This window comes from Semicossyphus pulcher, unplaced genomic scaffold, assembly GCF_022749685.1.
Source record: "Semicossyphus pulcher isolate SPU_LCO1_2020_fin unplaced genomic scaffold, fSemPul1.0.p SCAF_14, whole genome shotgun sequence".
Taxonomy (NCBI): domain Eukaryota; kingdom Metazoa; phylum Chordata; class Actinopteri; order Labriformes; family Labridae; genus Semicossyphus; species Semicossyphus pulcher.
In genome coordinates, this window is record NW_027211648.1 from 27,594,288 (window position 1) to 27,620,283 (window position 25,996).

Genomic DNA, 25,996 nt, shown 5'->3' on the forward strand with positions numbered 1-25,996 from the left:
TATTTAAATCCGTCAGGATCGGACAGGATCACATGGCTGTATTCTCCTGTATTCTCCTGGACAGTGTATTAATATCAGCGCCACAGGGAGTTATGCTTGAGGATTATAATAAATTTACCTCTTAGTTCCGTGTGTGTGAGTGTGCGTCTGTTTCTGCGTGTATTAGAGACAGCGTGCGGCAGAATGAGCGCTCTGTCCCATAAACAATGTTATTCACTGTCAGCAAATACACTGCTTGTTCCTGATGAGGAAGAGCGCTACTGTGCGTCCCTGTGTGAGTAACAAACAGAGACTCTTGTGTTGTGAAGTCGCCGATGTAGGCCAGTCTAACTGATGCGCACTTTAAACAGCGCTGTGTGCTACACTTTGTTTTTGTAGTGAGGTTAACCGGATATCCGATTTTTCTAAATATAATATTGGAATATTGACATGCCTTCAAATGCCCATCCCTACTTCTAATAACATGGAAACATTATTCACTCCTCCAGTAAATAAAACGTGACAAAGATGAACTGATGAATTGTTTAGTGCTGAAATGAGAGAACGAACACTTTGAGATCAGATTTGATGGTACGACAGTTTGATGAACGAGGACCACTGTCTCTAAACATCTTGTGATGCTGTCAGCTGTAATCCAGCTTAATGTCCTGTACACATGAACACAACAACAACAGTTGTCTTCACATCAAATCAAACACGTGATCACAACAAGCTTCGTGCTGATCTGATTGGCTGTCTGTTCTCTCTGTGTGTTTCTGTCCAATCCTGAAGCCTGTCACTGTTCTCCTCTCACAGCTTCACTGAGGACAGCAGCCACTGGGAGGGTTGGAGGTTTAGCAGACAATACTGGATCTTTGCTGTGATAATAACTGTGTTTAGTACAATACTGCTGAAACCAACATGGACTGACCTCAGAGTCTCCAGTCTACAGTGTGGACTCTCCACAAGATCAGAGAGCAGCTTCACTCCTGAATCCTGCAGATAGTTGGAGCTCAGCTCCAGCTCTCTCAGATGGGAGGGGTTGGACTTCAGAGCTGAGGCCAGAGAAGCACAGCTCATCTCTGACAACCAGCAGCCACTCAATCTGAACAAACAGTATGTGACGTTAGAATACAATGTTCCTGCATGAAATCCTTTAATGTTTAATAATGTGTTCAGAGCTGAAGAAGGTTAAGAAGGTCAAAGTTCAGAAAGTGGAAACTCCAAACACCTGAACACAACAGGATGCAGGTTAAAATGTGTGAAATACACAAAGTGAAAAAGAGCTCTCATTAATATTAATGACAACATGCTGCTACTTCAATAAAGACGCAGCGACTTCACCTCTTAAACTCTGCAAGTGTGACAAGTTCAAATATAACACACTCATAGTCTGATACAAGTTACAGTTTAGTGCTTCTTGGTCTGTGATGATGTTAAAATCTGTGATTAGGTTAAAAAGATCAAACATTTATGACGACTGATTCAAATAAAACACATATTTAAAACACTATTAAAATGGTTGTAATGTAGATGTTACGTTGTGTTCTAGTTGTTGCCTTAGTTTAGGCTATACTTTACATTACATTTATATTCCTGTACAACCCATTGCACTTTAGCGTATGTCATTTAATTTCCAATAAACAAAATTGTAACAAAAAATAAAAAAATGGTTGTAATGCTAATTAGGTGATATTTAGAAACATTTGATTAATTTGTTGTTGAGTTTAAACTGCAACAGAGCTTGTAGTGGTCATCTTTCTCCACAATTACTTCTTATGGTAACCACACAACAATGTTTTACGTGTTTAGTCCACAGGCACGGTAAAACAACCGTGTTGCTCTGCCATCACTCGTTTACTGAACTTTTACAGAATATATTAAAATAAAAAGACTCATTTTCTGTCAATTAGTCACATGACTGTGGAAGCTGCACAGGACGGTAAGAAACTTACAGAAGGGAAATGCAAGAATAAATTAGTTTAAATGTTTAGCAATATTCCCTAAATTTAACAGACATATAATACTCGTTGTACTCCTGCAAATTATACTATTCAAAGAATATTAACAAACTTCTAACTAAGAAATGGTGGTTACAGAGGTCTTCTGTAATGCTGAAAGTGGTCTTTTAATCCCTCACCAGGAGAAATCACAGCACTTTCCTCATTGAACTTCAGACGTCTCTGAGAAACATCACCCGATCACTGTGTGATTATTTCTCCTCATTTTTCAGGAGCGTAACACAAGAAGCACCAGTGGCTCCATCTATACAAACTCATGTTGTGCAGCCAAACACAACAAACAAGAAATACAATAAAAACCAGCAGAAAATAACTGAAGAGTCGACTCAAAATACTAAAGTTTCCAAGATGCCAAATATGTCCGAATGAATTTTGGTGAATGTGAACAAAGACATGGACAGTATTTCTTTTAGAAATAGTGGAGCCATAAACTCAAAGCATCTTCACTTTAAACTTTTCAGTCGTTACAAGAAACAAATATTTTAATCGAAATGTTGGAAAAAGAAAATACTGAATATATTTGTTATTTTCTGCTCGTACAAACTGAAATAATTAATAAATGTTTCTATTACTGATTTATTTCAAAACATGATGTGGAATAAAAGATGAAATCAGGTGTTTCAGAGGTTCACAGTGAATTATACAGTGTAGGATTTTTCTTGTTCTATGAAGGTTTTAAATGTGTAACTCAACATTGCTCTGCTACAGTCAATGGACTAAAGCAGTGAAGAAGAAAATAGACTTCAGCATTAAGATACTCAGTGTGGATCAGTATAATATCAGCCTCATGTCTGCAGTTTAGTGTCAACACAACTTTCACATCATATTAATCTCAGCACAGAAGTAAAACATGGTTTCTGACCTCAGAGTCTCCAGTCTACAGTGTGGACTCTCCAGAAAACCACACAGCAGCTTCACTCCTGAATCCTGCAGCTCGTTGTGGCTCAGCTGCAGCTCTCTCAGATGGGAGGGGTTGGACTTCAGAGCTGAGGCCAGAGAAGCACAGCTCATCGCTGACAACCTGCACCAACTCAATCTGAATAAATAATGAAGACAAAATTACAGATTTTCCTTCAAATGAGTGGAGTGACTTTTCCATTGTGTTCTGTGGATCATCATGACGTCAGCCTTCTGCAGTCATCATCCAAATGTCAACAGAACATTCATACACCTTTTCATGTCAGCACAGGTTAATAACATGCTGCTGATCTCAGTCACGTCTGTAATAAGAGAATCATGAACACATCAGACATGTTGGACTAAACACTGTTCATTCATTCATTTATTAAATGACCTTCTTCTTATTGTATTTGGGGGCTTAGTATGTCTATGTAATAAAAGGAGATGTCCACATTTGTTGAAGTCTTAAAATAACAGCCACATGCTTTCTGCACATTAAAGACTCATTAGTGGCAGCAATGATTCCTACTGTCCCCAGTGAGTGTGAAGTGGTCCCTTCCTAACAAAACTACACAGCAGGATAAACTCCATAAGTTCATGTGAAACTAATATGAAGCTTCAGCAGTCTGAGTCAGCCAAATCAAGTCTGTGTCCACCAAAGGTTCAAACTATTTACAACCAAATTCACTCTTTGAGTCACTATTCCTCCACTGCAGCTCAACAAGGAGACAGTCAAACACCAAACACTTGATATGTGTAGCTCAGTCTGCTGAAGCCTCTTATTAGTTTCAGCTAAACTGTAAAAGTCATTTTTGTGAAGTGAAAGAGTGTGAATGTTTGTCCTCCATCTCGTAACATTGGAGTCAGGTTAGAAGAGGATTTCTTCACAGACAGTATGGACAGAGGGAATGATGACAGACATAAAATAACTCTATAAATATATGTGCATATGGGAATGTGAGTGTTGTCTTTAGATTGACCTGAAGAAATATGAACCTCTCCATTAAGACAAACATGTTTCTGGTGCAGACTATTGATTTGTTTTTGCTGAAATCTAAAGGTCTGTTTCTTCAAATAGTTCCTCAATGCTGACATGAAAACAAAGCAACACTTTGATCTGTTAGAAAGAATAACAGGAAATAATATAGAAGCTCAGATAACTCAAACTTAACGCTGTCATTCAGAATCATCACTTCATGTGGCTTTAACCAGGTGTAACACTTGTTCTTTTGAAGGATGCTGCACCTTTTGACATGTTCAAATGACTTTGATGTGTAATTTAATCTTTATTAAGCTTCTAAAGTTTGACTGAACTTTGAACAATAAAATCTGCATATATTTACAGTCTGTTCATGTTGTGAATCACAAACACTATGACTGATATTTTTGGAGTAATTACATCAGAGTCCTTTTTTAAATCTTCACACAGACTTTGAATCCTGCTCTGTCGTGTTGTTTTGGCCGCTGTTAGGCTGCTGTTTATTACTCTTAGCTCTGCTTTGATGCACACCACACCACAGCAGCTGTGTGGGGCGTCAGCTTCTGATACCATGAAGATCATCACAGTTCCTTCCTTCACCTTTACTGAGCTCTGCATTCATGACTCCCTTTTCTTTATCGACCCTGTCTCTCTGTCTGTTTACACAGAAGCTCAAACTCTCTGCAGCCGGTTTTCATCTGCTATCATCAGATCTACGACATCGTTCACATCCCTCACACACATTACAGCCTCGTCAGTGCTGACATCATCTTCACTGTCTGATCGACACCAATGTGAGTCGTGTGGAAACTTTCAAACAGTGAATATCTCTTTTCTTTTCTTCACTTGTTGTTCAGTCATTTGGAAAGACAGAACATTTTAAAATCACTTCTTCAGATCTGTGATCAGGTCAATCCTGAAGATTAACCACCCAAAACTTTGAACCTCAGTCAAGGAGTTGAATTGAACACATAAGAAAAACTACATGCTACAGTCAGTAAACTGACCTCAGAGTCTCCAGTCTACAGTTTGGACTCTCCAGTCCAGCAGACAGCAGCTTCACTCTTGAACCATACAGAGAGTTGTTGCTCAGGTCCAGCTCTCTCATATGGGAGGGGTTGGACTTCAGAGCTGAGGCCACAACTTCACAGTGAGTCTCTGACAGTCGACAGTCAGAAAGTCTGTAATGACACATAAATTACATGATATGTTACAATGAAAGAGACACTTTGTGTTTACTTCATGACAGTTTGACACATCAGACTAAATAACAATCTAAGTTTGCTGTTCACCTCAGGGTTCAGCTCATCTTATCTTTCTGTGTTTGACATGAAACAATAATTCTCCTCACTCCCTCTCGTACCTGCACACTTTGCATCTTTGATTTGCTTTAATGTGCAGATAAAGGAGGAGAAAATGTCTGTCTCCAAAGAGTTAGCATGAGGACGTCTTGATTACAAACCTTTTTTACAACTTAGTTAACAATTACAGTCGAGAAAGACGATCTGTCTTTGCTGGCTACCTGCTGCTTTCAGGTTCACGTGCATGAGTGCGAAAATTCAGTGACTGCTGTCAAGTGGGATCGAAACAAAAGGAACCTTTTAACAGTATTAGACGTGTACATATTTAAATCATATTATAATCAAACATTTTGATGTGTGTGACAGCTGAGTGCATGAAGTTTTGTCGTCTACATTCTGTTGTGAGCATCTGAAGAACTTATTCAGCAAACAAACATAGTTAACAAACCGGTAAGGTTTAATTATCGTTACCATGACGTCATCAGAAAGATGTTGTCACTGTATCAGTATTAAGATCAATAACATTGGTGTGTATACGATCTCTTAAAAAGTCTGAATTTCACCATAATGTTCTGAGATATTCATCAGACCTTAAATATTGGTGGAAGCTGTGCATTTCCTGCTACTACTCTTCTCTACAGCAACAAGAGAGAGAAACACCTGTCAGCTTCTTTCTGGGAGCAACAGAATATCAGGAAACACTTCAAAACACAGCCATGTAACACAACCTCCCTCTTTCAAATGTGGAATTCATAAGCAACTAAATGCACCACTGCTCGGTTCAACACACTCAGGGGTGTTACTGTGACAGTCTGTGTCGTATGAGCAGCAGTTCACAGAAGCTAATGTTAGTTCATGTTAGCAAACTGTTCATAGATATTGTTGTGGAACGAACATTTCTGAATCAGTTTGCAGATTTGATGACGATTCTCTGCTTGTGCTACCAAATCACTATGTTACAGCGCTCAACATGATCCCATAGTTTTCACCTGTGGCCACAGTGGCTGCAGCAAACATGAGACACTCAATCTGAATAACACTAATAATACTTCTCCTTTATCTACAGCACGTTGTAGATACAAGTTTACAAAGTGCTTTGAAAACAGAAATACTGGATATATACAGAGCATCACAAAACAAAATAAAGTGCACTGTAGAAATAGAAAAAATAAAGTGGAGTGTGTTTGGTCCCCGAACATCCTCTGTCCTCACTTTGAAATGGATCCAAAACCAGTAACAGAAACATGACAGAAATAACTGCATGAAAGAAATTCTCTCTGTCTTCAGAAATCTGCTTTAGAAAATGAAACAGAACTTATTTGAAACTTTTAACAATAGTGGTTATAGTCAGTGATTATATAGCACACCTTGTAGAATCTACTCATGTAGTAATAACTTTACTGATAACTGTTAAATACTGTTATATGTTGTGATTAAATGCTGCTGTGATAAAACCTCAACAACAAACTCTTAAATCCTTCATGTGTTTAAACAGGTTTGCATGTTGCCTTCATGAACCAATGCTGTATAGTAAAACAGTCAAATGTAACACATATTAGAAATAAATAGAACAGCTTTTCTTTCATGAACTTAACAGCTAGAAACAAAACTGACTGAAAAACAACATTTTTGCATTGAAAACTTCTGAAACAGCTCAAGAACGTCAGTGACAGAATACAAAAGACAATAGATTTATGAATAAACAAGTGGAACAGTATTTTAAGAGTAATGATAATTCTATAGTGTTGATATCTGAAGAACTAAACGACTTATTAACCCTGATTTAAAATGTTAATCACATCTGGACTTACCGAGCCTTTCTGCAGTTCCTCACAGCTGGAATCAGTCTCTGTCTTCCCTGCCGTGATGTGTTGTACTTCTGCAGGTCCAACTCATCCAGAACCTCCTCTGACATCTGCAGCATGTAGGCCAGAGCAGAGCAGTGGATCTCAGAGAGTTCTTTTTCTGATCTGTTCTCTGACTTCAGGAACTCTTGGATCTCCTGATGTACTGAGTGGTCGTTCATCTCAGTCAGACAGTGGAAGATGTTGATGCTTCTGTCAGGAGAGATATAATCACTGTTCATCTTCTTCAGGTTGTTGATGACTCTCTGGATGATTTCTGGACTGTTGTCTGTCCGGCCCAGCAGGCCTCCTAAGAGTCTCTGGTTGGACTTCAGAGAGAGGCCATGAAGGAAGCGAACAAACAGGTCCAGGTGACCACTCTTACTTCGAAGGGATTTCGTCATGGTGCGCCTCAGAACGACATCCAGGGATGGGTTCTGTCTATCATAGATGTGTTTGTTCTCTTCTAGGAAAGCCTCCAGTACTTGTGTGTTGCAGTTTGTGTAACAGTGGAACATGTAGACTGCAGCCAGAAACTCTTGAACGCTCAGATGAACAAAGCAGTAGACTGTTTTCTGGAAGATCACACACTCTCTTTTAAAGATCTCAGTACAAACTCCTGAGTACACCGAGGCCTCTGTGACATCCAGACCACAGCGCTCCAGGTCTTCTTGGTAGAACATGATGTTTCCTGTCTCCAGATGTTCAAACGCCAGCCTCCCCAGCTTCAGAAGAACTTCCCTGTCAGCCTCCATCAGCTCCTGAGGACTCACCTGATGTCCCTCATCATACTTCTGCTTCTTCCTCTTGGTCTGAACCAGCAGGAAGTGTGAGTACATGTCAGTCAGGGTCTTGGGCAGCTCTCCTCTCTGGCCCGTGGTCAACATGTGCTCCAGAACTGTCGCAGTGATCCAGCAGAAGACTGGGATTAGACACATGATGTGGAGGCTCCTGGATGTCTTCATGTGTGAGATGATTCTGCTGGACAGCTCTTCATCACTGAATCTCCTCCTGAAGTACTCCTCCTTCTGGGAGTCAGCGAAGCCTCGGACTTCTGTTAACCTGTCAACACATGTAGGAGGGATCTGATTGGCTGCTGCAGGTCGGGAAGTTATCCAGACGAGAGCCTTGGGAAGCAGATTCCCCTCGATGAGATTCATCAACAGGACGTTGACTGATGACTCCTGTGAGACGTCAGACACAACCTGATTGTTGGTGAAGTCCAGTGAAAGCCTGCTTTCATCCAGGCCGTCAAAGATGAACAACAGTTTACAGACAGCGAGCGTCTCTGCTGTGACCTTCTGTAATGCTGGATGGAAAACATGGAGCAGCTTGAGAAGACTGTACTGCTCGTCTTTGATCAAGTTCAGCTCCCTGAAGGAAAGCAGAATCAGCAGACTGACATCTTGGTTTTCCGAGCCCTCTGCCCAGTCCAGAGTGAACTTCTGCACTGAGAAGGTTTTTCCAACACCAGCGACGCCGTTCGTCAGGACCACTCTGATGTCTCTCTGTTGGTCAGGTAAGGATTTAAAGATTTCGTGGCACTTGATTGGAGTGTCATGGAGGGTCTTCTTCTTTGAAGCTGTCTCAAGCTGTCTAACCTCATGTTGGGTGTTAACCTCTTCACTGTGTCCCTCAGTGATGTAGAGCTCAGTGTAGATTCTTTTGAGGAGGGTTCCACTTCCTGGTTCATCAGTTCCTTCAGTCACACGTTCACATCTCCTCCTCAGACTGATCTTATGTTGATCGAAAACCTCCTGCTGACCACCTTTCACAAAACAGAGAACAAAATGAGACGAAACAAGAACATTTGACAATCTGGTGAGCGCTCCAAGATGGCGACATAGATTGATAGCTCTCCTGGTCATTGATTCAAAAAAACTCCACTAAAAGATGGTTTTATTTCTAAAAAGCAACTCGATATGACCTAGAATGCGTGGAGTGAGAAGCAAGAAAACTTCGGTGGACATTAAAAATCACGACGAACGGAAAGGACGGAAAATATCGAACGGCAACAACCCCGGCGTGGAGAGGATGGAGGCTAGCGGCAACGGAGGTGAACTGACCACCGCTAAAGCCATTCAGAACCTGGGCAGGAATATACAGGAACTGAAAACGGAACTCAAACAGGAATTAATGGACTTCAAAAGCAGAACAACGTGTAGAAGAAACAGAAACTGCTAACACTGAGCTTAGGGACACTTTGCTTTACTCCCTCAAACAACAAAAACTACTCCAGGATAAAGTTACGGATCTAGAAGGGAGGTCACGTCGTTATAACATACGCATATACGGCATTAAAGAAGGCACCGAGGGAAGCTCGATGCTAACTGTTATTGACAACTTTCTAAAGACGGAGCTTGCACTCGACAAGAACACCGATCTGCTTATTCAACGAGCCCTCCGGTCCATCGGACCCAGACCTCAAGACGAAAACTGTCTCTAGATCCATACGGGTTGATATCCAGAGATATGACATCAAAGTGCTTAAAGCAGCCTGGACCAAGAAAATCACCTGCGGAGGTAGGGCGGTGACATTTGCACACGATTTGCCTACTGAGGTGAATAACAAACTCAAGGAGTACAAAGACATTACGAAAATCCTGAAGGAGAAACAAATACCTTTCCAGACCCCATACCCCGCTAAGATGAGGATTCACTGGGAAAACGGAGCTCGCCTCTACAACTGTGCAACAGAAGCAGCCCAGGACATGAGGCAAAGAGGCTACACCGTGGACCTGCCGAAAACAACTGACGTGGACTGGGAACGGAGGCTCGCACAAGGACCCCACTGGAGCAAAATGGATGGCGATCACACCGGACGGGTCCGAGAGAGACTCAAGGATTTCCAGAGACAACAAGTATGAACATGATGAATGATGATCATAAGGTAAAGGTATATATTATACACAACTTTTATTTCTATCTACACTCTATTTCTGTCCTTACTGCATTGTAAGTATAGACCGTTTTGTAACCCCGGAGTAAATAATTATATATAACTGACCGGGAGGAGAAGTGACTGATAGACGGGCTCAGAAGAAAGAAGAGACTTTGCAGCTTGCAAGGAGGGAGCCCCTACTTGTGGTAGGACTAATTCTCCACCAGCATAAACAAAGGTTTATGAAGACAGGGCACTTTAAAACCCTGAAGTTGGAAGTCAATGTTACATTGTTTTCAAATGTTCTTGTTCATGTCATTTGTTCCATTGCATATGTTTATATTGCCAGTACATTGAGACAGTTAATCCTTTTCAATGGGGTACAGCAGTTTTAGAGTAGTTTCATGGAACGTGAATGGCTTAAATAATCCTGTTCAGAGGAGCAGAGTGATGACAAAAATGAGAAAGGATAATAACCAAATCATATTTCTACAGGAAACCCATCTATCTCAAAGCGAGACTGAAAAACTAAAACAATTCGGATATCAGAACACATTTTATAGCACATTTAAGAAGGGTCATAAAAGAGGAGTTGCTATATTAATACATAACTCTATACACTTTGACTTGGTTAGGGAGATCAGGGACAGTGAGGGCAGATACATTTTGGTGCAGGGCAAACTAGAGGATAGACCAACTACTAACTACTACTACTTTTGTGTGTTTATTTACCTCCACAAAGCGATCAGAAATTTATGAAGAAGATTTTTAATCTTATTGCTTCCAAATCAAAGGGCACACTAATCTGTGCAGGAGACTTTAATACAATAATAAATGGTAAATGGGAAACAACTAATAAAAAAGGAGTCTAACCTAAACAGACTAAACTACTGAGAAAGGGTCTGGATGAAACCGACCTACTGGATGTTTGGAGAGAGCTGCATCCATCTGACAAAGATTATACCTTTTATTCAGCCCCTCATTCAGATTACTCCAGAATAGATTTTTTTTTAGGTTTCAAAATGATAGACATAGGATCCTTAATTGTGAAATAGGAACCAGAGATATTTCAGACCATTCACCAATTTTTCTGAATTCACACTTAGATAGCAGACCAAGAAAGACAATTTGGAGACTAAATACAAGCTTGCTGAATAATAAAGCAGTTTTACAAGAAGTAAAATCTGAAATCAAGTCCTTTCCTGAGCTTAATGACAATGGGGAAGTGAACCCAAATATATTATGGGACACCTTGAAGGCAGTAATCAGAGGCAAACTAATTTCCCTCAGTACAGCATTAAAAAAAGCAAAAGGAAATAAACGTCATCAGCTGGAAAATAATCTAAAGGAATTAGAAAAACAACACAGCGCAAATCAGAATCCCCAACTGATGTCTAACATCAAAGAAACTAGAAATAAAATATCAGACATGTATAAAGAAGATGAAGAGAAAAAATATACATTTCAAAAACAATCATATTATGAAGTCGGCCCCAAAGCCACAAAATTATTAGCAAGGAAAATTAAGAAAAAAACAGGTATCACAATCAGTGTATAAAATATCAGACAGGACAGGACAGCTATGTAGCGGTTTAGAGGAAATTGATTCTGCATTTTACACTTATTACAAGACTCTTTACTCACAACCAGTACTAGAAAGTAAAGGAAATATAAAAACATTCTTAAACTCACTAGACCTCCCTTCAATTGGAGAACATCAAAATGAGTTCCTATCATCACGGATAACAATGAAAGAATTAGACACTGCACTGAGTAGATTAAAATCAAATAAGACACCAGGAAGTGATGGTCTACCAGCGGAACGGTATAAGGCCTTTAAAGAAGAATTGACTCCAGTTCTCTTAAACTCCTTCAATTGGACAATTGAAAAACTGTCAACTCCACCTTCCTGGAGTGAAGCTGTTATCTCCGTTATACCAAAAGAGAATAAGAACAAACTGTTATGCAGCTCATACAGACCGATTTCAATTTTAAATCAGGATTACAAACTTTTTTCATCTATTATGTCCAAGAGACTAGATTCCTTTGATCCTGAATTAATTGACACTGACCAAACTGGGTTTGTACGAGGTCGTCAAACACAAGATAATATCAGACGCTCCCTCCATATAATACTAAATATTAGAGAAACAGGAACAAAAGCAGTGACAGTCAGCTTAGATGCTGAGAAAGCTTTTGACTGTGTCAGTTGGGAATACCTGTTCTCGGTTTTGGAACGGTTTGCATTTTCAGAGAAATCAATTAACATTTTTAAGACACTATACACAGCCCCTACAGCAAGAATTAAGGTAAATGGTCGTCTCACTGACCGCATGAAGTTGGAAAAAGCAACTCGTCAAGGATGCCCCCTGTCACCAACGCTTTTTGCACTTTATATAGAACCTTTAGCACAAGCAATAAGAGAAGACAGCAATATACAGGGAATTATGCCGTGCAAACAGGAACACAAAATAGCATCATATGCTGATGACGTGTTGCTATTCATTAATAACCCAGAGACCTGCCTTCCAGTCCGTTTAGAGCTCCTAGACACATTTGGCACATATTCAGGTTCTAAACTAAACATACAAAAAACACAAATATTAACATTTAATTGTAATCCATCGCCCGAGTTAAAACAGAGACTTCCTGTTGATTGGTCTCAGAAAGCAATTAAATATTTGGGAGTTTGGTTAACACATAATCCTGAGGACTTATATAAGAAAAACTATGAAACTGTGAACAAAAAGATCTAAGGAGATCTATGTAGTTGGTCAACTTCTTTATTGAGCTTTAGTGCAAGAATTGATATTATAAACATGTCTGTGTCACCCAGACTGCTGTACCTTTTTATGTCACTACCTGTTAAAGTGCAAACCAGTCAATTTAATGAATGGGACAAGCAAATCTCACGGTTTATTTGGAATGGAAGAAAGCCCTGAGTAAAGTATAAACATTAATGATAAGTAGGAGGGGGGGAGGCATGTCACTGAGGGATTATTATTCTGCATCCCAATTAAGACCTATTATTATGTGGTGTGACAGTAGATATGAAGCAAAATGGAAGGAGTTGGAAAGTGATTGCAAGGGTACCCCGATCCAAGCAATGATAGGTGATCGCTAATGAATGATGATCCACAAGGACCAGCTTAATCCCCTCGTCTCCTTTCCGTTACACATTTGGTTTGATGTTTAAAAGCAATTTAATCTTTGGACCCAATTAAAACAACTTAGATGGGTGGCATATGATACTGAATTTAAACCAAACTGCATTGATTCTAGATTTAAATATTGGTTGTGTAGAGGTATCACTGCTTACTGTAAGATATCTGAGAAGAACACGTTACAGAGCTTTCAAACACTAAAAGGAAAATACAACTTAGAAAAGTTAGATTTTTTTTTAGATATTTACAGTTACGACAATATATCTTAAAAGAATTTAGGAAAAGGGAAACTAGTAGAATAATACAGTTAGTCGTGCAGGCATACAGTGGTACCTCTAAATCACTCATTTCAAAACTCTACCACGCGAGGGAAGAGGAAATACCACACATCATATTAAAGAGAGATGGGGAAAAGAATTGAATGATAAAATAACTGAACAGCAATGGGAAAACATATGCCAAAACACATTTTCCACTTCTTGTTCTATGTATTGGCGTGAATTTGGTTGGAAGAACCTTGTACGTTATTTCATTACTCCTAAAATGGGAAAATATTCTGCAGCTAGAAGTCATTCCTGTTGGAGAAACTGTGGGAAGGATGGAGCGGATCACCACAACATTTTTTGGAACTGTCCAAAATTACTACAGTTTTGGTTCAATATTTTGAGTATTATGAAACAAATTCTGGGATTGTCAATTCCATTAACTTTTGTTTTTCTTTACTCAGGTGACCTGCCAGGTGACATAAAGGGAGACACCAAATATCTCTTGAAAATATTTATTATCGCTGCTAAAAAAGCAATCACCCGCAAATGGTTACAGGCAGATGCACCCACAGTACAAACTTGGTTTGAAATCATCAAAGAAATTCATGAGATGGGAAAAATGACTTTCCTATTAAGATTAAGAAAAGATTTGTATATTAGAAGATGGAAAAATGGACACTATGCTTTTTGGAACAGAGGATGTGTGTGGTGACTGCTCCCCTTCCTACTGTTGAAAACATTTCTACTCAGCATCTTACTTTAAACATAAAGTTTACAAACATACTGTACAAAACGTATGTCTGTGGAACTTATCTGGAACTGTAAATATTACAAAGCCTGGCAATGTTGTTGATGTTTTTGTTTTGTATTTGCTTTTTTGTTTTTCTCCGTCTTATTTTATGTCCAAATGGAAAAAATGGAAATAAATTCTAAGTGTTAAAAAAAAGAAACAAGAGCATTTGACAATCTGGTGATTATCTTATTACTAAAAAAGATCAATACAAGAAAATAGATATATATAAGTGTTAAAGGTTATAAAGTCCAAATCAGCCTCTGACTGTGTGTCAGTGAACGTGTTTGATTGACAGCAGAGAGAACAGGTTGATCCTCAGCAGCTCGTCTGCAGCGCTTCATCTAAACAGCTCACTGTGGCTGTTTCTTCATCACTGCAATATTTAAAACTGATGCACTGATAAAATCATGCAGACGATGTTCACATCTTGTTGTGTAGACCTTCTTTGAATGATTGGAACCACTAACAAAGCACTGACAATCTCTGTAACAAATACACTACATTTCCTATAGCTGCTGCAAAATAAAATCCTCCCGCTGGTAGGGCTGTCGCGGTGAAGGAATTTACCCTGCGGTGATTTAGGACGGCTCAACTGAGCGGTATGCGGTATTACCACCATGTATCTTTTGTTTTTGCAAATTACTTTATTTATGCTGATTTTAGTGAAGTATAAGTAAGCTGTATTGTCAGGCTATTATTACGCATGTTGTTGCTTCTTAAATGACGAAGATTACACAGTTTTAACACAAATTAAATACTTGTTTATCGCTAAATGCAAAACCTCCTTGCGCCCCGACCCCCCTCGGGGGCGCGTGCCGCAAAAATGTAAATAAAATATATTTTTGTGCAAAACTCTTGGACAGCAAAGATGGGGACAACTATAAAAATACTAAACCAGTAAGAATGTTTACCTTTATACAAAATAAGGCCATCGACCAACATTTTGATTGGACATCACTAATTTGATCGTTATCTGCGTGACAGCAGGTCTAACTACTGCACTCAGAGAGAGGGAGAGACTCCTGTTTGAATAATGACTTAGGAGAACTTTAATGCTTACAGTACATCTTGAGAGACGCAGAAAACACGTTGATTATCATCGTTTTTTAAAACTTAATTACCATCTAAAGCAGCACAAGCAGCAAAGTCCTTCCCGTCCCTCCTGTCACTCACTGTGGTGTAAGTTTCTTTATCCTTCTTCCTCATCAACTGACGGTCAGAGACTCTGAGCTTTCGTGCAGTCTTACTTTTTCTTTAACTCTATTGAGAAGTGTCTCACTGCTGCTTCTCCTGATTTTTGTTCTGCAAACTTGACACCCGACAGCATTCAGGTCCTACTGTTTACTTCATGCTGCGACAGTGACCGGAGAGGGGGGGGGAAACTTCACTGCTAATATTGGATAATATTTAGCCTATCTTTATTAAGTTTACACATTTTATTTCATTTTCAGTTGATTTGTTGAACATGGGGTTTTAAGTAGGCGAGCTACGATATTAGAAAGTCCTCACAGCACCGTGGTATTGCAGTATTGCGGTCACTGCTACAGCCCTACCCGCTGGTGTGCTGATGGAAAATTTCATGTGAAGCAGCAGCAACAGGAAATGTTTATATCAGACAGAAACCTCAGGAGCTGAAAAATTCAATCACATGTTTGTAGGAGCCATGTTGAAGGGCAAAGTGTTGTACACAAATGGCTCCAGCAGGTGTCACTCTCGGGTTAAGGTAAACCACTTCATAGGTGGGAACTTTCTCTCAGGTGTTAGGTGTTGCTAGACGGAGGAGCACACAGTTTTTCGACCACTACAACAGGCTGAAGGTAACGCGACTGAAAGTGAATGTGTAAATGTTTACGGGAAGTGTTGTTATCTTGATTGTGACAAAGACCATTCACGGAGAAATAAATGTTCCAATAACCAAAGGAAGATACTGGACTATCTAATTTCACCATACGCACAGGAGAGTTACAACGGTGAGCGCGTCACTTATTCACTTTAGCCTGTCTATGTAGCACCTCAGTGACTTTTAAGTTTAGGCTTAGCCGCTATGTTAAATATACATTTGTTTTGGGTTGAGATTTTTCCTCAAAGGAGAACACGGGACGAGTGACACAGAGCAGATATGTATGCTGGAGCAGAACACATCAGTTCATTTGTAATGGTATTTATAAAGATCTTAATGTTGGTGCTGAATGACACAACAAATGTCTCTGTATTAAAACAACAAGCCGTGTTTTCAGACACGATGACATCAGCAGACTGATGGACGGTCTTACTTTGTAAAGTGCTGGTCTCACTGGCTGTCTGCAGTCCAGGTGTTGTTCTGGATCTTTCTCCACACTGGGGACAGGAGGAGTCTCCTGATGAACCAGACTGGTCCCAGTATGAGGTGAGGCACTGTCTGCAGAACCAGTGTCCACAGCTGGTGGAGACTGGAACCTTCAGGACGTCCTGACACACAGCACAGCAGGACGGCTGCTCCTCCACAGAAACATGACTCCTCTTCTTCTCTCTGTGAACACATTTCTTCATGACTAAAATGATTTGTTGAATTTGGTAGAAAAATATCACAGACAGGTGCCTTTGTTTTCAGTCTCTTCATGTCTTCTGTAGTACTATCACAAATACAATGATGTCAGTGTGCTGCAGTGTTTCATATGAGATGTTTGTGTCTTTCTCTCTAGTTGAACAACAACACTCACTGAGTCTCAGAGCCTGCTGTGCTCCTCATCCTGAATAAACACATTTAAACACATGAAGTCTTTTCTTTACGTTTTCTAACCACATTGTAACTGCAACAAGTTTCTGATTGTTCCTCCTGTTCTTAATTTATTAACATATATCCCAGCATGCAATGAAAGTAACACTTCATAACGCAGAAAACTCAGCAATAATAATCCCAAAATCATTATTGTATGATATGATTATATTATTCTCAAACTCAGAATATATCCACCTTAGTTTGAAACAGTTTCTGCAGTAATAACTCTGCACCATGAATATAAATCTATTAGCAAAACATTTAGTATTGATCCTCAATGCATCGTCGTCTGTCAGGTCAGTTTACAGTAACAACAGTCTCTTACTTTGTGTCTGAGGGTCCAGGTTCATTACTGAAGAACGGAGGATGATCATTGGACCGGTCACTCTTCAGAGACAGACAGCTGGATACTGCAGACTCTGCTCTCTGTCTGTTGGGCTGAGCTCTGCAACACACAAGATGTTTTTATTTATATCACATGAGTCCTTGATAAAATCTTCAATTCTACTGCTGCTGTTGATAAATAGGAGATTGAAAGGTTTGTATTCTTCTTCTTAGATTAGTTGACAGCTGTTTAAGGTGACTGACAGCTGTCACTGATACTAAGAGGAACAAATGAACTGAAATGAATCATATAAATGTTTTGTTGTATAACAGTAACAACAGTTATAATAATTGTTTCACCTCAGCAGTAGATAACAGTTTACTCTGTCCACTAGTTAGAGTACATCTTTCCTCCAGATGGCAACTGACAGCAGCCATTTAGTGTCCTGATAACATTTCGTCACCATGTTTTACACAAGCAGTGAGTTAAAGATAAGACAAGTCAACTGTCCCAGAGGGAAGTTCACCCTGGGTAATAGAGCTGCACACAGACACAGCTGCAAACAACTTTAAACTACATGTAACCAACAGTCGTACACTAAAGACAAAACAACAAACCAGAAAAATAAAATATTGATAAGATATGTTTAATATTGCACATCCCTTGTGTTGTAAAACAGAAGCTGTAAATGCATGGACATTATAAAAAGTTAGAGCTTAAATCATAAATCCATAAAGCCATAATTCAGGAAACAAAGCACAAAGAGCAAAGACGAACCATAAACACTGACAGTCAAAGTGAGCAAAGGTTTTCTGTGCACATGTTGTACAATTATTACATGAACTGATCTGAGATGGCTCATCTGAGAAAGAGCCAAACCAACACAATATTCTGAGTAACAACATGAAAAATAAATGAAACATTTGAAGCAGATTTTGAATAGTAATGAATCCTATATTTTCTGGAGGTGTAAATTGTGAAATGGAGATTTCAAGTGTTTTCATGCAGAAAAAACATCAGAAGTTTGTGGATATAAAACTCAGAATATATCCACCTTAGTTTGAAACAGTTTCTGCAGTAATAACTCTGCACCATGAATATAAATCTATTAGCAAAACATTTAGTATTCATCCTCAATGCATCGTCGTCTGTCAGGTCAGTTTACAGTAACAACAGTCTCTTACTTTGTGTCTGAGGGTCCAGGTTCATTACTGAAGAACGGAGGACGACCTTTGGACCGGTCACTCTTCAGAGACAGACAGCTGGATACTGCAGACTCTGCTCTCTGTCTGTTGGCCTGAACTCTGCAACACACAAGATGTTTTTATTTATATCACATGAGTCCTTGATAAAATCTCCAATTCTACTGCTGCTGTTGATAAATAGGAGATTGAAAAGTTTGTATTCTTCTTCTTAGATTAGTTGACAGCTGTTTAAGGTGACTGACAACTGTCACTGATACTAAGAGGAACAAATGAACTGAAATGAATCATATAAATGTTTTTGTTGTATAACAATAACAACAGTTTTAAAGTCGAGCTGAAGCGGCATTTGGAGAGTATCTAGCTTCCGTATCGTGACGTATTTCCGAGTGAAACAGGACGTGCAGGCGGGACATGTCATTAGAGGGATTTGATTTGATCCTTGAGAAGTGGGCATAGACAGACGTTCTCCACAGCGCAGTAGCTAGCTAACTGACCGAGCGTTCTTGGTGCTCTGCGGCTAAATGTTGCAGATTGATTGGTTGAAATTGGTTGGTCCTAGCTTACGTAGGCACACATGAAATTTTGTTTTACAGGAAGAAAAAATGATCGGATTTTGATATAAGAATACGAAGAAATGGATTTTCTGGATTTTTTTTGGCCTATATTGTCAAATAGATGCACAATTTTACCGGGGATGTGATCTAAAAGGATTGAAATTACATTTTTCATTTCACCTCAACTTTAATAATTGTTTCACCTCAGCAGTAGATAACAGTTTACTCTGTCCACTAGGAGACAGCAGCCATTTAATGTCCTGATAACACCTGAATCCACTGGAGAATTACTACGTGGAACGTTGAACTACATTTTCCTCCACCATGTTTTACACAAGCAGTGAGTTAAAGATAAGACAAGTCAACTGTCCCAGAGGGAAGTTCACCCTGGGTAACAGAGCTACACACAGACACAGCTGCAAACAACTTTAAACTACATGTAACCAACAGTCGTACACTAAAGACAAAACAACAAACCAGAAAAATAAATATCATAAAGATATGTTTAATATTGCACATCCCTTGTGTTTTAAAACAGAAGCTGTAAATGCATGGACATTATAAAAAGTTGAAGATTAAATCATAAATCAATAAAGCCATAATTCAGGAAACAAAGCACAAAGAGCAAAGACGAACCATAAACACTGACTCACTGAAGTGAGCAAAGGTTTTCTGTGCACATGTTGTACAATTATTACATGAACTGATCTGAGATGGCTCATCTGAGAAAGAGCCAAACCAACACAATATTCTGAGTAAAGACATGAAAAATAAATGAAACATCTGAAGCAGATTTTGAATAGTAATGAATCCTATATTTTCTGGAGGTGTAAATGGTGAAATGGAGATTTCAAGCGTTTTCATGCAGGAAAATCATCAGAAGTTTGTGGATATAAAACTCAGAATATATCCACCTTAGTTTGAAACAGTTTCTGCAGTAATAACTCTGCACCATGAATATAAATCTATTAGCAAAACATTTAGTATTCATCCTCAATGCATTGTCGTCTGTCAGGTCAGTTTACAGTAACAACAGTCTCTTACTTTGTGTCTGAGGGTCCAGGTTCATTACTGAAGAACGGAGGATGATCATTGGACCGGTCACTCTTCAGAGACAGACAGCTGGATACTCCAGACTCTGCTCTGTCCTCCTCTTCCTCCACACAAACACTCATCTTATTGAGAAAAAACACGTCTGTGCAAGAGTCACACGCTAGAATGAGAGAACAGGAAGTAACACACACACACACACACACACACACACACACACACACATACACACACACACACACACACAATATACATTTTAATAAAACCAGTCAGCGCTCCACCTGTTCAGTGTTCTTTATATCTCTGCTTGTTTTCGTGAGTTACTGATGGTTTAATGTAACTTATTCAGCCAATCAACACTTTGTGTCCACAGATGAAACAAACTGTCGAGTTTGCTCTCACTTTTCTTTCCTCTACAGTCCACAGGTGGAAAAGTGACTCAGAGACTTAAACAGTCAAATGATACAAATGTTTATTAACACTCACCCTGCCTCAGCCTTCAGTTTTGTCTCCTTCTGCTCCGTCGACTCAAAATGGAGTCTGACTGATCACTTTCACAATTCCTCCCTGTTCTCATGACCCTGGATCACCTGGTCAGGTTGCTCCTCCCCTCTTGATCACATTCAAAGTAAAGAAGGACTGATCCAACATGTTTATAAAACTTAAAAGAATCTTGTTGACAACAGTTCAGTATGGTAGATTGAACAGTAGACTATGTGTTCCTCATTGCATTTCAGTGGGGACATTTCTGAGGATGTATGTGATGTATAATTTTAAGCATGAGGCATTTTATTCAGCTGTATAATTCCCAGGTCAGTGCAGTGTTTTTTTTGCAGTCTTTCTTTATATTAAATACTGTTTATTTACACAGATTTTCATGACAATTATTTGTGCTGTAATTGAAACTGACACTTGACACTTCTATGCTAGCTTCTAAACTGCTGCATATTATTTTAACAAATAGCTCAATTCTGTGTGCTTCACCCAATACATTCTAAGAGGCATATATTACATAAAAAGAATAATATACATCCTCGTTGCAAAGACAACACTGGTAATAAAGCCACAGATGACAGGAACCTGCCAACATGAAAAAAGCTGAAGTTTGCATATGAAGCAGCTCGAGTTCTGATGAGACTGTGCTGACATCATATAGCAGTGTCTCACTCAGAACAGGGTTCCCACTGTTTTTAAGAAATAATTTTCCAGGACATTTTTTTCTTGACAATACTGGACAGCACTTTCTTGCAAACAGTCACATAATTTACTGGTAGGCCTAGTACTGACAAATTTAACCCCAGTTTTATTCCTGTTTTTTTAAATGATGCAGGGTTCATGATGAAGTGCCTCAATCCCCTTTTACACTGCCAGTTTAAGGTGGGATTATTACACCTCTGTTATGTTCCTTTCCGCACGGAGGCGGAATGGTGGGGCGAAGTCGTTCATTAAGCCTACATCTATCCAAGTTACACCTGAAAGAACAAAGCAATATAAAAAATAAAAAAAAGATTGTAATATTCAAGTGTCATACTTTCTATCATCTTTCAGTTGGTTAGAAAGTGTCTCATGGCGGCAATCTTATATCGCTGGCGGGACTCGATTACGAATGTGACAGCTCTGGGAGCCTGGACTGGAGCTGAGACAGCTGAAACTCAAACTTGTGCTACTGGCCAGCTGATATCAGAATATGTCATCAAGTAATTTTCAGTCAAAAGATCCAGCGTTTTAGTTGCGCACAGAAATTAGCATCGCGATCGCGATAATGTTATCTAAACAAACAATCCATTTTACTTCACATGCTCAACAAAAAATGACGTGTGCTCATATTAACAGGAATATAACTATTAGCTGCTCACTTCACATCGCTAACAATCTGCTGCTTCAATACTGCATACTAACCAGATACAGCAACCTCAAAGGGTCAAAACTCAGAAACGCAATGGTTTTAAAAATACAGCCTCCACTAGGAGGAGACATTGCTTGCCAGATGATGGTGATGGCAAACCTGTCATACTGCAAAACTTCTCCAGATAACAGTCGTGTTTCGAACAAAAATACGCACCTAGGTGTCATGAGTTTCTAGTTTTGTATTGTCTGGTATTTTGGTGTTCAGTTATTATTTCTCAAGTTTTTTGCTCTGCCTTTGGATTTTCTTTTTTTGTCTTTTGTTGGATTTTAGATTTTGTTTGTGCATTTTTGCCTTTTATTTAATTAAATCCGTATCTAAGTCTGCTTCTGGGTCCTCACCTTTTTGTTTAAACCGAAACCTTGACACTAGGTTTATGTATGCAATTGGAGTGAGGGGCTAAAGTAAATTCAAATTTTCCAGGACAACAAAAATTATTTCCAGGATATTTGGTCATTTTAATCAATTTCCAGGTGTTTCCAGGACTGGAAAACTGGTCTCTAAATTTCCAGGTTTTCCAGGAGGCATGGGAACCCTGTCAGAAGCTCAGAAGAACAGCTGACAATTACATAAATATCTCACAAAGCAAATACCAGATTGCAAATGAAATCTACAAGCAAAACTTCAAAGTATGTGGATCCTAATAAACTGTACACCAAACTGTACAACCAAAAAAAGTTCGATTTCAATTAAATTAGTCTTGTTCGATGAATTTGGAAGGTGCATAACGTGTTAACATGTAACAGATATTACAATATTACAAAGTTTTAACTAATGTTGATGATGCAGACCAAAAGGAAGAAAAAATCTAATAAATAAAAACTTAATTTATTAAAATAGTAGTCCGTTTAATTATGCTTTTACTGTACTATAGGCCACCAACTTTCTGTGACGATTTTCCATTATGATGGGCTCCTGAAGGCTTAATTAAACACTGGTAATACAGAATGCAAGGACACATTTTAATCTACAGACAAAAAAGATTATTTATAATGAGATTCAGGAATGTACAGTATTAATTAGCCATACCTGAATTCCTGTCTAAAGACCAGCAATTCATCATCCCTTTCACTGGAGCAAGTCTTCAATGATTTCTTTAATAAAAGGACATTTCAATCTTTAGGCCTGTTATATAAAAAATAAAGTAAAATACATGGCATCCTAACTGAGAAATAGCCTATTCGGTGTGTAGTAATCTATATTTTAGTCTTTAAATAAAATTAGTGGGGTGGTTATTATGAAGCTCATTTCACTAAGAGCATGTAAAAATTGTCTTATCTATGCTTACATACCAATTACCCCCGCAGACTACTCATAAGTGTAAAATGTACAAACTAATGAAGTATAAATGCCTCCAACCATGTACCATCTTCGCCTAATACTAATTTTAGACTGTTGTGCTCCATTCACAAACACAGGCTTCATCCACACTGAGAGTGATTTAAAACAAATCTAGAGTGTGGCACACTCTACATCTTTGTTTTAAATCGCCTTAGTCCTGCTACAGTTTACACTTTGTGTCCAGGCACAGACACAAACGCACGGACACAACAGTCTCACATGCTAACGGGCCAAAGTTCACCTACAATATGTTCCATCCTCCCCACTCATATTTTTATCAGCCACGAGATGATGCCAGGTCGTTAAGCCCTGACCAGCTAACTGATCCTTACACAACTTCTTAACCTCCAAATTACATTAGAGTACTAAAATATAAAAGAGTAACATTTGAACGCTTCACAAAACTACAGCTAACAAGCCAGGTTGAATATGTCACATTCTTAAACGTTACCTGAAAAAACGAGTCACTCTTCCTTGAATGTGTTGTCACACAACTCCACGAGCAGTCTAGCTAAACTTAGAGCTAGTTACATTAACTCTAACTTAGCTAGCTTCCGTCTGGTTCTGTATAATTTATAACAACTCAATTTTGTTGCCAATATCATACATAACATCTCGACACTTACCGACATTACTGTTAGAACCGTTTAATTATAACCGTCGAGGGCAGTTAAAGGAGGTGAGACGCTGAGTCAAGCTCAATTTAAAAGTTCAAGTGGTTAACGGCTGCGCACTAAGCGGTGATGCGCATGCGCCCAATCAAGGACATGCGTACAGTAGCATAACAAACTCCCACTACAAAAATAAAGTATCCTACATATGAGTAATTGAAACGCGTAAAAGGTACAGAGTGTAAATTAAGTTTAATGCTCTAATTTAAGTAAAGCCAACCTTTGCATTTAAGTGTGTTTAAATATTTAATAACAAGGAGACACTCCTGTCAGATAAATATTCTTTATATTTTGTTCAGAAAGACTTATTTTTTCAAAGGAGTCAAGTAACAAAGTACATTTACTCAAGAACTGTGGCCCACTGACCGGCAAATTTGAACAATTATGTGCTTTATATTCACACTACACTACAGACGGAAATATTTCTCACATAATAATTTATTTTAAAGCTGTACTGAGTCAATATCTGTAAATTCAGCTTATTACCTTTACCAACCTTTTATTTTTTGTGGTTATATATAATTAAACAGATGTGTGCTGTGAAAAAATGAAATCAATTTATGTCTAGACAGTACAACAAGTCATGTCAGAACAGGATGTATCTTGTCTCTGATGTCAATGATTATGATATGAAATTTTATTAACTCTTTATTTGTATTTGTTTCTGAGTTGATTAAAAAAAACATCAAAGTTACTGTTCTATCGAAAATGGACCTGATATGTTTCTTTACACACTTTGTATTGCATATTTGAATTAAACACAGGACACTTGTGCCCTTATGATAAGGACAAACGCTCAGTGAAGAAACCCCTCCCCTTGTTGCCTTATCCCAATACTGATACTTATCATTAACCTAACCTACCACCGCAACCCAAGCAGCATTGCCAACTTCAACAGACCCAGGCTCTGTTCATTCAAGCTCCAGGTATTGACAATGCTGATGCTACCTGCCCTACCACGTGGCTTCTACTGGCACATTTGAATTAAACACCAGAGAAACATATAGAGTGAAGGATAGAGAGAGGTGTGTCAGCAAGAAGAGAAAGCAGAGCCAGGGTGAGGGGCCCAGTCTGATCGACCAAATCTGCGTAAGCTTTTTCCTTTGATACACTTCCTCCACTGAGTCCATCCCCAATAATGGTCCAGCCAGGAGGAGGGTAGAGCTGCTGCACATACAGTGAGCTCCATCGCAGTACACGTCATGCACTGAAGCAGGCAGGCCTGTAAGCAGTCATTGTGGGAAAAAAGAGAAAAGGATAAAAACTGTGACTCTAAAATGTTTCATCTCAGTCGGCACACTGAAGAATAGATTATGTTAAAGATGCGACACAAAAATTTCTGAGACACAGCTTGTCTTGTTAAAAACTTGATTATTATGGAATATCTTTGGAAGTAACAACACATCTAACGTAAAAAGTAGCCACTAATCCTAAATAGATGTAATATGGGATGACTGTTCACAGTTTCACTGGAAAATACTACCCTGATCTTAGGAGTCTAAGTAATTGTATCAACATGTTGATACAGAACTGGTTCCCATCCATACCTGCAAATGTGTTTAGGAAGCAACCCTGGTGATCACAGACCACCTGCAGCTGAAGTGGAAGAGCTTCCTGTTACAAATAAAACAAATGTAGTCACTAATGGTTTACATTGATATGGGATTTAAAGCAGACCATTTTATCTTTGTGTGAAGTGTCCATTTGTATGCAGGGTACCTGATCAGGTAGTCTTCCTTGTTTGCTGCAGGTGGCTTGATCCTGATGTGGGTTCCATCAATACTGCCGGTGGGTTCCATCAATGCTGCTGGCCACTTGACGGATATATAGTATGCCATTTCGAACACAGCCACGCACACTGTTTGCTCGTATATTATTTAATTATAAATATTAGCTCCTAAAATACAGCTGCCTGTCTCTGTGTTTCCCCTAGGATTACAGTAACTATTTTATGTAGTATGTCGCAAAACTCAGTAATTTCACCTTTGTAAGTACAATGAGAAACACTACAAAATTCAGTGCACAGATACAAAAGGTAACAAAAGACAGTAAATATTT

At 38.9% G+C, this 25,996-nt stretch overlaps 1 protein-coding gene across 1 annotated transcript in view; it reads right to left on the reverse strand.

Moving 5' to 3' along the window:
* The window catches only part of LOC138590915 (NACHT, LRR and PYD domains-containing protein 12-like), a 215,251-nt gene extending 195,050 nt beyond the window's left edge, over nucleotides 1-20,201 (reverse strand). The window contains exons 1-8 of the mRNA XM_069661348.1: nucleotides 20,015-20,201; nucleotides 18,396-18,515; nucleotides 16,402-16,637; nucleotides 11,799-11,804; nucleotides 6,992-8,792; nucleotides 4,887-5,060; nucleotides 2,863-3,036; nucleotides 911-1,084 (exon numbers count right to left, since the gene is read on the reverse strand). Of these exons, the coding sequence (XP_069517449.1) occupies nucleotides 911-1,084; nucleotides 2,863-3,036; nucleotides 4,887-5,060; nucleotides 6,992-8,792; nucleotides 11,799-11,804; nucleotides 16,402-16,637; nucleotides 18,396-18,515; nucleotides 20,015-20,145 (2,816 nt within the window). The 5' untranslated portion in view covers nucleotides 20,146-20,201. The remainder of the gene's footprint in view (nucleotides 1-910; nucleotides 1,085-2,862; nucleotides 3,037-4,886; nucleotides 5,061-6,991; nucleotides 8,793-11,798; nucleotides 11,805-16,401; nucleotides 16,638-18,395; nucleotides 18,516-20,014) is intronic.
* Between the last annotated feature and the right edge of the window lie 5,795 nt (nucleotides 20,202-25,996).